Here is a 15113-nt window from a genome sequence, read left to right as displayed (position 1 = left end):
TTTTTATTTTTATTATTATTATTAATTTTATTATTATCAGTATTACTATATATATATATATATATATATATATATATATATATATATATATATATATATATATATATATATATATATATATATATATATATATATATATATATATATATATATATAACAATCAATATAAAAAAATGAATGAATAACAAATAATAATTTACATTTTTTGTAGGTATTTCATACCCACCTCCGTCGCCACCACGTGGAGCACTACGACGTGCGTTTGCTATTCCTCAATCACGGAATCCTCCTTTAATAAAAACAAGGCACGTAAATGCGTCTGTAGCAGTGCCTGTACAATCAACCGTAAGTTTTGATACCGAAGCGATTGAAGAGAGACGCAGAAGGTTGGAATCTGCTCAGCGAACACCCTCATTCAATAGTGGTTCTGTTAAAGAAGAAAAAAGGTTCTTTTATTATTATAACTTAATAACTTAATGACATTACTTTTTTTTTTTTTTTTTATGCGTCTATAAATATAACTCTATTTTATTTATTTATTTTTATTATAGAAGCGAAGAAAATCGATGAAATGTCTTTATCCTTTGAGAGGATATTGCTATTTTATAGCCGAGAGTGTGAAAGGGCAAAAAGCTCATTCATCAGAGGCTTGACGGTTTTGGGATACCGCATACTTCAAGTAAAAACTATTTTTTACATTGTAACGGCGGAATTTTTTTTTACTCTTGATTAAATTGTTTTCGTACACACATGTAAGATTATGCAATATGTAAAATTATATTTTGCAATTAATGACATTAAGTTCTATCAAAGTCGTAAGGTGCAATATAATAGATGTATATAGATTAAAAATAAACGCGACTTAAACTTATGTCATTAAACACAATATAATTCTTAAAATAATTATTATAATTAAATAATTTTGTATTTTCAGATAGGGGCCACTTAAAATCAACGTAAATTGTCAAGTTTATATTGAAGACTATAAAAATTATTATTGTTATTATTATTATTATTATTATTATTATTATTATTATTACTATTATTATTATCATTGTTATTTTTTTTTACTTTATTAATTGTTATTAAAAAAATATGCTTATTAATAAGATAAGCATTTAAATTTACATATTGATAAATTAAAATATTATTTTTTTTGTTAAATGTTGCAGTGCAACCTACGCGCGCTTATGTGTAAATTTATAAGCGTGATAAATTGTGATTAATATCATAAAAAAAAATTTTTTTCTAGATCTTTAAGCAAAACAACTGGCCTACTAGATTGTAATAAATAATTAAAAAATAATAAATGCTTTAAGAAAGTTTGTAGAATAATTTAAAAATAATATATAAATATATATTATTGAAATAAAAATAAAATATGACGATTGTGTAATTAGGAGTGATATTTTGACTTTTAGAGAAATGTAAAATACGATTGTTTCGTAAATTTTATATTATACGAACAATATATTGTATTTATTAGACAAAAGTATGATTCTTAAAAATGTAAATAATTAGTAGTAATATTTTTGATTATTATTAGTCTATAAATCCCACGAAATTGGATCAAAAATAATTATTATTTGTTAATTTTTTTGTGGGATACTTAAATTATCTATAAATAAATATTTAATAAATTATCAATAATTATTTGTGATTAATAGACTGAAAAAAAAAAAATAACAAATAACAAAAAAAAATAATAAATAAACAAACAATATTATTGAAATTACTATGTCAATAAAAATTAGGGACGAAGCTTTATTTTGTAGCGCATTTTATGCTCCTATTGTTATTTTTCTTTATTTCTTTCTTCTGCATTATTCAAATAAGTTTATTTTTATTACTTCTTTTTTGCTGGTACATAAAAAAAGTTATTATTTTGATTGCTATTGTTTGTTGCTTGTATCAAGCTAAAATTTAGAATTATATTCAAAAATCAATATCAATAAAACACAATAAGGCCTAATTGTACATCTAAGAAAAATTATAATTAACAAAATATTAATAAATAATTCGTTATTTATAAAACAAATGTCGTATTTTTTTTCTACTAATAACCTTTACAATATTATTGTTCTTTATTCAAACAAGTTATTTATTATTATATATCTACGGTTGTTTGTGAATTCATTCATAAACAATTCGATGATTTTTAGCTTTTATAAAAATTTTTTTAACTAAATAAATAAACAGCTTCTAATGTATAAGTATATATAACACAATTTCAAATAAAACAGTAATAATTCTATCAGAGATAAATTTTTTTCTTACAAAAACGTTACGTCAAGCGTTATGAAGGATATTTGTCTACTTCAGAATGACATTTGATTTAACTCTAGTAGAGTAGAGAAATAACTCCCACACTATGGAGAATATTTATTCACATGGAATTTTTACATTTGATATATTTTATTGTCATTTGTATCGATTTAGATTTTTAAAATAAAAAAAAATTTTAACTTTGAAAAAAATTATTTAATTTAAAGTTACTAAGTTATTGATTAAAATTATTTATTCTCAACATTATTTATCATTAAAGTTGTACACAAAGCGAAAATAAATAATAACCGCTCCAAGTTTATTTTCTATGTAATTATTACTACATTATAACTCGGTAGCTCATCTATATTATTAAGAGAATAAGCAAAATTTTGTGGGCAATGTATTTATATGATAAAATCACCAATAGTCAATTTGTGATGATAAGTATTTGTGCTACATTCTAAAATGCTCTATCTCTAGATACATAATTAAAAAATAACCTTGTATCTTGTGAACTAATAACATTTTTAAAGATATAAGCTCATCCTGATGATATACTCATCGAGACCTTTCATTTGAGTACCCACATCAATTTTTCATATATTTCATAAATTTATATATATGTATAAATATGAAAAAAATATAAAAATGCATGTGGGTACTCAAATGAAAGGTCTTGATGAGTGTAACTTCGGGATGAGCTTATAAAAATAATTTGTCAATAAAAAATAGAATTATTTTTTATTTTTATACTTACATTGAAAAATAGGAATTATAAGCGTATATTTTTCAGCATTTATCCGTAAATTAATTACTATCACAGCCTGTCAGCAATCACTCGATTGCATGATATCTTGACAAGTTCGAGCTTCACTTCGTTCGTCAGCCAGCGCATCAAAGATGTCAAGAAGTAATTCACGGCTTATCTGCCGAACTCGTGGTAATCGCGCGACCTAAAAAGAAGATAATAATATAAGTAGCATATGAATAAAAAAAAAACTTGTCAATCAATAGCAAAGAATTATTCAAAGTTTTTCTTACCTTACTAAAATTATGAACTATAATATTGAGAGCATATTTTTTCATATCACTAGCTTGCATTCTATCAGCAGCTTCTAATATGGGTATAACGTTGTCTACAGTGACATTCATTTCTAAATTTTGTTTACAAAATGCCTGCAACCGATTATTAGTAAATCCATAAAATACTGGAGCAGTAAAAAGATAAAGAGAATCTTCCGGGGGCATCGAGACATCAGCGTAGTAAATATATCTCATTAATGATACAAATGATTCTGTTGACGGTATCATTTCACCAATTTGGATGTTAACGGTGTTATTTTTAGGCATGAAAGAACGGAACATTCCTTCGAAATAACTGCAACGCGCCGCTAAAATAGCTTTGTGAGCTGGATAAGGATCACCATGTAGCATCAAAGTTATGTCACAAAATTCTTTACCATTTTTTAAAAATTTTTCCATATCCTGTTCCAACGTCGTGCCAGTACCCAGCTCGTACTGCTTTGAATAAATCCGCGTAGTTTGCGGAATTTGTCTACGCCGAATAATTTCTACCATCAGCGGTTGATCTAGTGTCTCAAATTCGTGGCTCATGACAATTTGATTGTAATTGCTGTCTTTGACAACAAAACTCAAACAAAATTCCTTGATAAAATACAATTTAAGATGAGCGGCATTGTGTAGTGCCTCTAAAACATTAGTATGATTGATAGTTGCTTCGAGATAATGAACACACAACTGCTCCAATCTCGTCATATTGAACTCAAACGCCAGTCTGTAAACGTCCATCATCAGTAAAACAATTCTGTTACTAGTCTGCTGGTGTTGTTGCTCGGAATGTTGTTGATGTTGATCTCTAATACTCTTTGTCGGATCAATACGATCAGTGTAAATATAGTTTAGAACCATTTCAAAGGCTTCGGGCACCGCGTCTTCAAGTCTTACTTCCAACAATGAAGCTACTGACGAAGAAGATGATAATTCTTTAGTCCCCGTATTTTTATCGTCTTTATCTTTGTCTTGTTCAGCGATTTTAGCAGCGGCAGCTGCAGCAGCTAATTTTTTTCTCGCTTCACGAATTTTTAAGCTCAAAAATTGGGATCGTGCGGCTACCATGGCAATATGGGTCGGTATTTTCTTCTCCATAGTGTCCTTCCCAACTACAAATTCAACATCACAAAATTGCCGGGAACTTAGCAGCCTTCCAAAGTCATCGTGAAGAGTGCACTTGGGATAAGATGAAAATTGAAAGCGGTAAGTCTCACCAGAGCGTACATTATTGTCAACAGTGCCTCCAAATATAAACATAGCTTCACCAATAACAGCTGCAGCGTGAAACAATCTTCCAGATGGTATTTCGCTGTCGCTCGAGGGAATTACAATGCTCCAAGTTTGTGTGTCCAAGTCATAGCAATGAAGGTCATTAGGCAATGTTGAATCAGCCGCACCACCAAATACGTACAGATGACGATCAAAACTGACCATTGTGTGGCCGTAGCGTCTTGCGGGTGGTGGCGGTGCTCCACGTAATATATGCTCCGTGGATATACGAGTCCACCGTCTGTCTCTGAAGTGGAATTGAAACAGACTGTTTGTTATTTTAGCGCCGCTCTGTCCACTGAAGACGAACATTGATTCTCGTGCTACTGCTACGGGAAAATTACAGCATGTAGGCGGACAATCACCAGACTGCACAACCGGTTCCCAAATTCTCAGTTCTCCAGGCAACAGTGATATTGTCCACATGTCATTCAGCCGCGCATTTCCGTCGTATCCAGCGAATATCCACAATTTATTGTCATAAACAGCCGCGCCGTGGGCTGATCTCGCTACTGGAGTTTTTCCAATAAATTTCCACTCCGTCCACTGGCCTGTTTGAAATTTATACTCAAACAAGTCATTTTTATTTGTCAAGTTAGAGTTTGAATGAATGTCGCCGGTGTATCCACCGAATACGAACATCGATGAGTCATGAACAACCGCCGAGTGATGGTACCTTGGAGCTGGAGGACTTCCAGTAACTACAGCTCGGCCCCATGATTTTTCTTTTACGTCAAACCGCAGCAAATCGTTCAGCATTCTTTTACCATTGTCACCACCAAATACATATATTGCATCTTTGTAGGCAGCTACTGTGTGCTTGCTCCGCCTGTAAGTCATTTGAATTTAGTTTTAAATTATTAATTATATTCGGAAATTATTTTACCTTGCTCCGACGAATTCATCACACTCGGGCATACGCTGCCAACGATGGACTGTTTCAAAAGGTCCAAAATCTAACGTCAAACATTCAGCAGTCATATTATTATCCATTATTAATTTTCTTGTTTACTTGTTAATTTATCTAGGCAATAATTTGTAACAATAACACAGTTGTAATTATTTGCAAATAATTATTGTAAAAAAAGAAGACATATTAATAAGCTAGTTAATTTTTATAAGTCATTACAAAAATCATTTAATTTTTTTGCTCACTACTCGAAAAAGATTTCATGTTCATTGTCAATAAAAAACACCCACAACAATGAAGTCGGTTAAGTAGAAACTTGTGGTTTATTTAATGATACTGAAGATAGTCGTCAGCTGTCAATTTTAATATTTTTTTTTGGCATAATTTATTTTTTTAAAAAAATTCTAAAAATTATTAAATATCTGCAAAATTAATTTTCATATTTAATTGCTTTAAAATTCTAAAAAAATTTTTAATACCTGTCAACTTCAGTGTCATTTAAAAAAAAGTTTTATAATTTATATTTCTAAAAAATTTTTGATTTTTTTTAATAATTCAATTTTTTTAGTAAAGTTTTTTTTTTTTTTAATTTCACATCAAGAAATTTATAATTATAAAAACTATTAGTGTAATTTTTTTTTTAAGTTTTTTATTATAATTTATTTAGTAAAAAAAATTTCTAAAAATTGACAGCTGTCGGCTAACTTCAATTTAATGACAGAACGAACAAGTGGCGCCACCGCTTCATTTATAACTAAATTATTTTCAAATTTAACGAAAGTTTCTCTTCTTATTATTTTAACAATCCGTGAATTTAGTTGACCATTTCTCGTATTCTATATCTGTCGTTTTGGTGAAATTTTTTAGCAGCATTTCGCATTGCCGCTTGTACATACAGTAACAAGTATAATAAAAAAAATATTAATAATAAGTTTATTATTAAAAAAATATAAAAATTTGATTTTTTTTTAATTTTAAATCAGTGACATAGTTTTTGTTGAATAAAATTTTAATAAATAATATATTTCATCTGTTACAATTCAGTTTTAGATTAATAATAATTAATATATATACCTATATATACATACATATGTGTAAAACATATATGAACATATAAGTATATGTATATGTAGCATAAGTATATATATATATATTTCTATACGCTTACATACATGCATATATATAGATAGATATATAGATATATAAAGCGAAAAAAATCTCTGATGAGATATTACAAATTATTGATTGCCAGGTGGTCGTAATTATAATCACGACATGGCATCTCGCAGGTGAGAAAAGTTTTTCTACTTATAAAACAAAATATTGTAATAATACTAACTTATTTATAATAATTGATAAACTAAAAAATAATAATTATAAATAAATAAATAATTAAATATATAAGTGTATGATAATTATTATCATATATAATATCATCACAGACAGCGAATAATTTAGCAAGGTGCTGATAATCATCGTTGAGATTAGTCATTAACGGTAAGTTATGCGTACTTATGTGAACAAAATCATTTCATCGCACTCATTAATTTATCATATAATATAATACTTATTATCTGTTCAGATATATTTATTTTTATAAATATTATTAAAATATCAATTTGGATTAAAGTGCGGTAAAACGTCAAATACTTCTCAATTATACTTTTTAATTATTTTATTTATTATTATTATTATTTTAATTTTGTGTGTTAATTAGGTGACTAAAATAAATGCCGATAAAAATATTTAGCAAGTAATTTATAGAATATCAATAATGTTTGAGATAAATAACGTCAGTTGTCTAATATGTGTACAGTAAAATTCACATATACCACATGAGAATGAAGAGTACAGGGCGCGGCAGACAGCGAGCTTTTGTCGTTTATTTAAAAAGTCTTGCTATTTAACTATTACAATGCTTATATTTTATTGTTCCTCTTCCTCTTCTTTTATTATACTTTTTTTTTTTTTCTTTTAATTGATACTCTTTGTTTACTTCAGTCGTATTGATTATTGTTAATTAATTTGCAGATGGTTTCATCCCAACATATCAGGATTAGAGGCCGAACGTTTATTGATGGAACGTGGCTATGACAGTTCATTTCTTGCACGTCCAAGCTCTTCCAACCCTGGGGATTTTACGCTCTCAGTAAGGTAGTTTAAATATCAATTATTTATTCAGTTGATTAATATTTTTTTTTTGATGATGATGATTATGATAATAATTTTACCCTTGATTTAATATAGAAGAAATAGCGAAGTAACTCACATTAAAATTCAAAACACTGGTGATTTTTACGATTTGTATGGTGGTGAAAAATTTGCAACGCTGTCAGAACTCGTGCAGTATTATATGGAAAATGGGGGACAGCTGCGTGAAAAAAATGGTGAGGTAATAGAACTAAAGTATCCATTGAATTGTGCTGATCCTACCACAGAAAGGTGGTTCCATGGGCACTTGTCGGCTAAAGAGGCTGAGAGGTTGATGCTTGAACGTGGTAAAAATGGATCTTTTTTGGTGCGAGAGTCTCAAAGTAAACCCGGAGATTTTGTATTGTCTGTACGTACAGATGATCGGGTTACACATGTGATGATCCGCTATCAGGTAATTTTTTTTTATACATACATTTAATAATTTTTTAGTATTAGACGTCTTGATCCTCCGAGAAAATATCCACGAGACTAAATATCACAAAAAATTCATGATAAAAGGGCACAATACGGTAACAAGCTTATGTATTGGTAATTTAATTATTTAAGATATTTTGTTAGAGGATAAAGAATCATGAAACTATAATTTTTTTTTTTAATTATGTGCAAGCAAGATATACATTTCACGCTTTTGCGAATAAATTATTTTTTTTTTACTGTGTTTTAGTCTATAGTAATTATCAAAAAAGTGAGATCATACTTGCGCATAATTGTTATTAATTAAAAATAATTTTTCTATTAAATCATATTTTATTCTCAAGGATAATAAATACGATGTCGGCGGTGGTGAAAAATTTGATAGCTTAAGTGACCTCATTGAGCATTACAAACGAAACCCAATGGTTGAAACAAGTGGCAGTGTCGTTCATTTACGGTATTACATCTATTATTTTAATGAGATATGTGATGAAAAAAATTAATCGAATTTAATTTTTGATCCGAGTTTGTTGATACTCTTTTAGACAACCGTTTAACGCAACTCGGATAAACGCTAGTGGAATTGAAAGCCGCGTAAGACAATTACATAAAGAAAATGGTTCGTCAAACGGTTGGGCGAGTTGGAACGGCGCACCGGGAATTGATGAATCTGGTTCGGGACGTGGTAAAGGTAAAGCTGGATTCTGGGAAGAATTTGAATCTCTTCAACAACTTGAATGCCGTCATCTGTTCTCACGCAAAGAAGGACTAAGGCCGGAGAATCGTGCAAAAAATCGTTATAAAAATATTTTACCTTGTAAGATTCAATTATTATTAATAATTTTTTTTATTTATCTATTTTATTTACGATAATTTTTTTTTTTAGTTGATCATACGAGAGTTAAGCTTAAAGATGTAGATCCGAATGTTCCTGGTGCCGATTATATTAATGCTAATTATATCAAGGTAAGCGAAGTCGTTATTTTACACTTTAATGACACAAGTTATTTTATTAAATATTTTTATATTTAATATTTAAATATTTTACAACAGAATGAAGAACGAGAGGGTTCAGGGACCGGTGCTGTGGCCAGTAATGACTTTTCGGCATTCAATAAATGTTATATTGCTACTCAAGGCTGTCTTCCTAATACGATTCAAGACTTTTGGCACATGGTTTATCAGGAGAATACTCAAGTTATTGTAATGACCACCAAAGAAATGGAACGAGGAAAGGTACTGCAATTTTTTAAATAATTAAAAAAATGAATTTTAATTTTATTATTACTATTATTAATTATTAATTTATTATCAGAAAATACAGATATTTATTTTTTTTATTTATTTCTGGATATATATTCTATAAAGAATCATTCAATATTCTATAAAAAGATTAAATTACATTAGTTTTCTACAACTGTATTTTTATATTTAAGCTTACATTCATTATAATGTGTCATAATCGAATTTAAAATAAAAGACTATGGTCTTATTATTTATTTTTTTTTTTTTTTTTGTTACTTTATAGAACAAGTGTGCTAGATACTGGCCGGAAGAAGGTGAAGTTGCTGAATACGGTAATGAATGGAAAGTTCGTGCGCTCGCACGTACATCAACAGCCGACTACACGCTGCGTGAATTTCTTTTACAAGGAAATAAACCTAATTTCTCAGAGCCTAGGAGAATTTATCATTATCATTTTCAGGTTAAATAATAATTTTATATTTTAAGTAATTCAATAGTTAAAAAAAAAAAATCAAATAAATGTAATTTGTTAGTTTTTATTTATAGTTAATTTTATTTACAGGCTTGGCCTGACCACGGTGTACCTTCAGACCCAGGTTGTGTGTTAAATTTCCTTCATGATGTTAATGCACGACAAGATTCAATTTCTGCGTCGTTAAATTCAAACGGACAAACTCCTGCAACTGTTGGACCTATTCTCGTTCACTGTAGCGCGGGTATTGGCCGAACTGGGACATTTATCGTAATTGATATGATTCTAGATCAAATTAAACAACATGGTATGAGTAATTAACGATGATACCTATTATTTAAGTCAGTAATTAAATTTTAAGAGTATTGATTGTGATTGTTAAATTTGTTCTTTAGGTTTAGATTGTGAAATAGATATTCAGCGTACAATTCAACGAGTTAGATCTCAACGATCTGGAATGGTGCAAACAGAAGCACAGTATAAATTTGTTTACCTTGCTGTACTACATTATATTGAGACTGCAACACAAAGAAGACAAGCAGAACAGGTTTGTTATTATATCATTAGTATTATTTGTCTATTTGCTAAAATGGTTCGTTAATTAATTCATTAAGAATTATCTTAAGAGGGTATTCTGGTCTAGAAGCATGACATTTCAGGTAATTTTTAAAGTGTCGTAAAAAAAGGCAATCAATATTTTTACCATCCATTTTTTTATAAGTTACTAGCTTTTACCCGCGGCTTAGCTCACGTTGAAGCCCTTCGATCACTGGAAATAAATTTATTGACACTTAATTTGAAAATAGACCAGAATACCCCCTTAATTAAAGAGTATAAAAATATTTAAATAAAAATATTTATTTATTATTATAGAAATCTCTTCAATTTGGCCGTGAATACACAAATATACGTTATAAAAGTGAAATAAACTCCGTAAGCGGAAGTTTGAATGAAAATTCATCGTTTGTTCAAACACCGACCTTAACAACGACAAATAATTTCACACTTCCAACTCCTGTCACCAGTTTAAGACCCAAGTAGTTATTAGAGAATATATTTGCAATTTATTTATATAAATATTAACACAAAAAAAAAAAAAAAAAAAAAACAACAACAACAGGCTCTGACGACAACAGTAATAATTATATGTCTATACTTAAATGTTTTTATTTTCTTCTTCATTATTAAATGCAATCTTAGGCCTAGAATTGTTAGTCATTAGAAAAACATAGATTGAAAATTATTGAAAAAAAAAAAATGAAATAATACAAAGGAAATATTTATTTTATTTTTTTTTTTTTATAAAATATATAAATGTGACAATTTACAATAATTGACTCGCATTAATTAAATAAAATATACTACTATATAATATTCGGGTTATTACAAAGTTTATCATTGTTGTTACAATGTTGCATAGCTTTCTACATAATATAAAATTTATTTAAAATATTTGCAGAAGCCTGTTATTGAATGCGATACAACTATTATTAATATTATTATGATTGATAATATTGATAGTGCACCAGAGTGCAATTTTTAAAAATTAATTTAGTGAATCAAATTTCATGATTAAAATTGCTAAATATATAGTTAAATTGTGATTTAAAATATAATTGAATAATATTTCGGTCCATGGATATGTGCAAATGCTGATGGAATTGTAAAAGTGAAAGAGAGTGTTTTAATTTTATTATTATTATTATTTTTAATTTTTTTGTCATAATAGTTAAGATTAATATAAAATCACATGACAATTTATTAAATAACTGAAAGACTTATGTTCTATAAAAACACAAATCACGCTTCGTATAAATATTTTTATTAGTTTTAAGTAAGATTTTGTTAAAACGCTGAATATATAGAAATTATAACAAATTAATGATTAATAATTTAGAGTCTGATTTATTATAAAAAATAATTTTTTGTCTTTTTCACATTTTTTTTTTTTTTTTTTTAATCTTTTAAACAAGATTCGTTTACTAAAGAAAGGAAAATATTTTTAAACTGATTTTCTGTGATAATTATTATTCAATTATATTATTCCGAAAAGAAAAATATTTTTTTTATAATGTCCGCTGTAAGGTTGGGTCATTTATTTTAAAAATTAATTAATTGTCAGTATTTAATTAATAATTGATGTATCTGGAAAAAATTTAACGAGTCTTTGTAATAAAATGAAAAAAATTATTTATTAGTCGTTTATCAAAAAATGAATTCATTGAAAGTTTTTCATTAATATTGTGGTTATTTAAAATATTTTATTTTTTAATTAATTATCGTGATAATAATATCGCAACTCAAATGCCAAAAGGGCGTATAAATTAATATCCACCCTTTTGGCTTTTGGGTCGCGATATCGGCACAAGTGTGAAAAATTCCATACGACACCTAAAGTTCAAAGAATATACCCATAGAGTATATTCAAAGGTATCTCTCGGTGAAAATGAATTGTAAATTTATAAAACTGCCTCTATATAATATTATTAAAGTTATAAAATAATAACTTACTGACAAAAAAAAAAAAAAAAAAAAAAAAATTTCTGTGTTATTTTCGTTTAATAGAAAAAAAATAAAATTTTTTGTATCCTGTTTCAAGACAAGTGAAAATGTGATAATGTCTTGAATTCGATTTTTTATATTATACAGTTTTAAGTTAAATAATACTACATTTAAATTAAATTTATTGTATAACAATTTATGTCGGCAATTATCATTAATATTAATTAATTAAAAAAAAAATTAACTTATTTTCATGGAAATTTATTTTATCAGTAGACCAACTGCTACTTTTTTTTTATTAATAATAATAATTAAAAATATACATAATATATAATACATTATTTAGTTTTCTTGTCTTTTATTTTTATAATTTGTTTTAAAAATTATACAAATTAAAAAAATTCTATACTCAGGTCATTGAGGTAATTATTTTGAAAGAATTTTTTTTCAATCATATCCATTTAAATATTTTGACTTTAAAATACTCATTAATTTTTTCATAAACTCTAATTAAGGAGCTTAGAATTAAATGACAATTTATTTAACTTTGTTGTAAATTTTACTATTTTGTAAAAATGTTAAAAAAAAATAACCTGAATAGAAGAAAGGAAATTACAAGATTCTACGCTCCTCAATTAGAAAAAAGCATAATTATATTTAATATCAACGAATAAATGAAAAATTTTTTACGACTGCGATGAGTTAATATTTTTAGCAAATTAATAAGTTCAATTTATCTTTCATTTGAGTTAATACCATGCCATAATAAATAACAGAATTGAAACAGAATTGAAAAAAAATAAAGTCAACCATTTTAAGCTCATTTAATTTTAATAAAGAAAAAAAAAATAAACGAAATATCCAAGGCTAGATGTGTAAATTAAATAATAGGTTTTGATAAATTTATGTATGATAAGTGATATCATTTAACATATTTAACTCTATTAACAAATGTAGGTTTCTTAATGGGCTGTACTTGAACTTCACCGAATCTGGCCTTACGTTTTTCAATTTTCTCCAAAAGTTCAACCTAAAAAAAAAAAAATAATGGCATTAAAATCTAAATAATTTATATTTATATTAAATTGAAGTTTTATCAATAATTAAAAATTAAAAATTACCTTTTCTGTAACATTTGAAACTGTTCCGAATCTTTCTGCACGTTTCTTCAGGGTTTCAACAGATGTTTCCTGCAAAATAAAAAATTTTATAATATAGATTTATGTATGTATACTTATTTTAGTGACTAAACAGTAAAATCTATATTAATACTTACAACGGGTATTTTAATAGACGCTGCAGATTTATCACTTTGATTACTACTATTAAACCTAGCTGACCTGGCTTCTTTTTTCGCTGACTCAGATAGTGGTACACCGAACTTTTTAGCTCTCATTTCCAACCGCTGAAAAATTAAACAAACTTTTTAATGACTCAATCTTAGAATACTTATCAAGCAGTCGTGTTTATAAAATTACAAAAACGAGTTGAACTATAAAATGACGTTCATTGTGTTTGTAAACAATCCAGATAAGCACCTATTACGATAATGTAATTGGAAAACATTCGCGTTGAGTTACATATATTAGTATCAATAATAAATAAGCTTATCGTAAATTTACCTCTTTTATTCCAACTTCTGATAATTTAATAACACGTTTTTGAGGTTCAGCTGCCTCAACAGATTTAGGTGGCTCTTCATTATTTGATTTATCAACTTTTATTTCTTCAATAATTGAATTACGGTTAAGGACTATTTTTTTAGCTGATACTGGATTAGTGTCTGTTGATAATTTTCTCTTTTCACCGACTTCTTGAGAATCTGGCTTTTCAGGAGTTAACTCTTCAATTTCTTCATCCTGTAATAATTAATTTATTAAATAAAGACTTTTGTTAAATTGCACTGTTAAATATGATTATCCTGGAGACAAAATTGATCTTATTCTTTAAATAATACAGATTATAGCTATTATTTTATTTTTAATTAATAATTTAATTTAATAATAAAAATTTAATTTGAGAAAAATTAAATTTTAAGTTTCTGTAATTATGTTCAATAGAAAAATTATTTTTTGTAGTTTTTTACCTGAATTAATGCAGTAATTATAATTATTACGATATTTTGTTATTACAAACCTCAAGTACAGCATCTTCATCTAAAATTTCTTCTGCATTCTCATCTAGTGATAATGCGCTATCTAAAATGATAAATAAGTATATTTAATGTCAGCACGTGTTTATAATTTACCGAATTAATGATAATCAACAACATACCGCCATGAATAGCAAGTTGAAGCCTCTCAACAAGTTCATTTTTATTTCCCGTCGTAGGCAACCCTCTTTGTTTCAATTCTACCTTTAAATCGGCGACCTAAATAATAAAATAACAATATATTTTTTTTCACGCTTGATTTGACACTACAATCTTATATTTTATAATACTTACTTTCATTTTTGAAAGTTCACTCAGTCCTTTTTCATAAGAAGAATCAGCCATTATAATATATTTAATATTGTATACAATATAAAAACAAATATTACTCAGTTGATGTATTCACTTAAACAGATATCAGTGACACAATAGTCGTGTAGAATAAAAATAATGCAATCAGCAGTTTGTGGTTTGATTTTGTTTCCAATAACGACGCAAAGCACACGATCGATTCTAATTTTCTAAACCTTAAATTCTGTAAGTGAATAAAATTTACAGATAAGTATCATCATCATCGTTTTTCACCGTTTTCGGTC

At 27.3% G+C, this 15113-nt stretch overlaps 4 protein-coding genes across 7 annotated transcripts in view; 2 read left to right on the top strand and 2 right to left on the bottom strand.

Annotated features, from left to right (window-relative positions):
• LOC141526129 (uncharacterized) overlaps window positions 1-2057 on the top strand; it is a 46929-nt gene extending 44872 nt beyond the window's left edge. Inside the window, exons 19-21 of one of the 3 annotated variants that reach the window (XR_012478964.1) lie at window positions 212-446; window positions 552-752; window positions 935-2052. Coding sequence is in view for 1 of the 3 variants with exons in the window: in XM_074240935.1 (XP_074097036.1) it covers window positions 212-446; window positions 552-570 (254 nt within the window). In the remaining 2 variants the exon portion in view is untranslated. Of the gene's footprint in view, window positions 1-211; window positions 447-551 lie in introns of all 3 variants that reach the window. The other 2 variants (XR_012478965.1, XM_074240935.1) reach the window with 2 other exon arrangements.
• Window positions 290-5785, bottom strand: Lztr1 (Leucine zipper like transcription regulator 1). The gene is made up of 4 exons (XM_074240936.1): window positions 5495-5785; window positions 3310-5437; window positions 3026-3221; window positions 290-427 (listed from the first exon to the last, which is right to left on the bottom strand). Exons 1-3 carry the CDS (start codon window positions 5599-5601, stop codon window positions 3096-3098), a joined length of 2361 nt encoding a protein of 786 aa, XP_074097037.1. The 5' UTR covers window positions 5602-5785; the 3' UTR covers window positions 290-427; window positions 3026-3095.
• A 740-nt stretch (window positions 5786-6525) lies between these two features.
• Window positions 6526-11745, top strand: LOC141526098 (tyrosine-protein phosphatase non-receptor type 11). Of its 2 annotated transcripts, none has more exons than XM_074240877.1 (11): window positions 6526-6807; window positions 7550-7672; window positions 7766-8123; window positions 8491-8603; window positions 8692-8963; window positions 9033-9112; window positions 9200-9382; window positions 9675-9851; window positions 9954-10170; window positions 10259-10410; window positions 10737-11745. In XM_074240877.1, exons 1-11 carry the CDS (start codon window positions 6794-6796, stop codon window positions 10902-10904), a joined length of 1857 nt encoding a protein of 618 aa, XP_074096978.1. In that variant the 5' UTR covers window positions 6526-6793; the 3' UTR covers window positions 10905-11745. The 2 variants fall into 2 exon arrangements, with proteins under 2 accessions (XP_074096978.1, XP_074096980.1); XM_074240879.1 differs by lacking the exon at window positions 6526-6807 and adding an exon at window positions 6849-7015.
• A 1432-nt stretch (window positions 11746-13177) lies between these two features.
• LOC141526099 (SAP domain-containing ribonucleoprotein) lies at window positions 13178-15051 on the bottom strand. The gene is made up of 7 exons (XM_074240880.1): window positions 14812-15051; window positions 14640-14736; window positions 14502-14563; window positions 13988-14224; window positions 13642-13770; window positions 13487-13555; window positions 13178-13395 (listed from the first exon to the last, which is right to left on the bottom strand). The coding sequence occupies exons 1-7, from the start codon at window positions 14860-14862 to the stop codon at window positions 13288-13290; spliced, it is 753 nt and encodes a 250-aa protein (XP_074096981.1). The 5' UTR covers window positions 14863-15051; the 3' UTR covers window positions 13178-13287.
• Between the last annotated feature and the right edge of the window lie 62 nt (window positions 15052-15113).

The sequence above is a fragment of the Cotesia typhae genome, unplaced genomic scaffold (genome assembly GCF_013202065.1).
Source record: "Cotesia typhae breed Kobodo isofemale line unplaced genomic scaffold, CoteBio_Ctyphae contig_33, whole genome shotgun sequence".
In the NCBI taxonomy this organism is placed as follows: Eukaryota; Metazoa; Arthropoda; class Insecta; order Hymenoptera; family Braconidae; genus Cotesia; species Cotesia typhae.
This window is presented reverse-complemented; position numbering and strand designations above follow the sequence as displayed.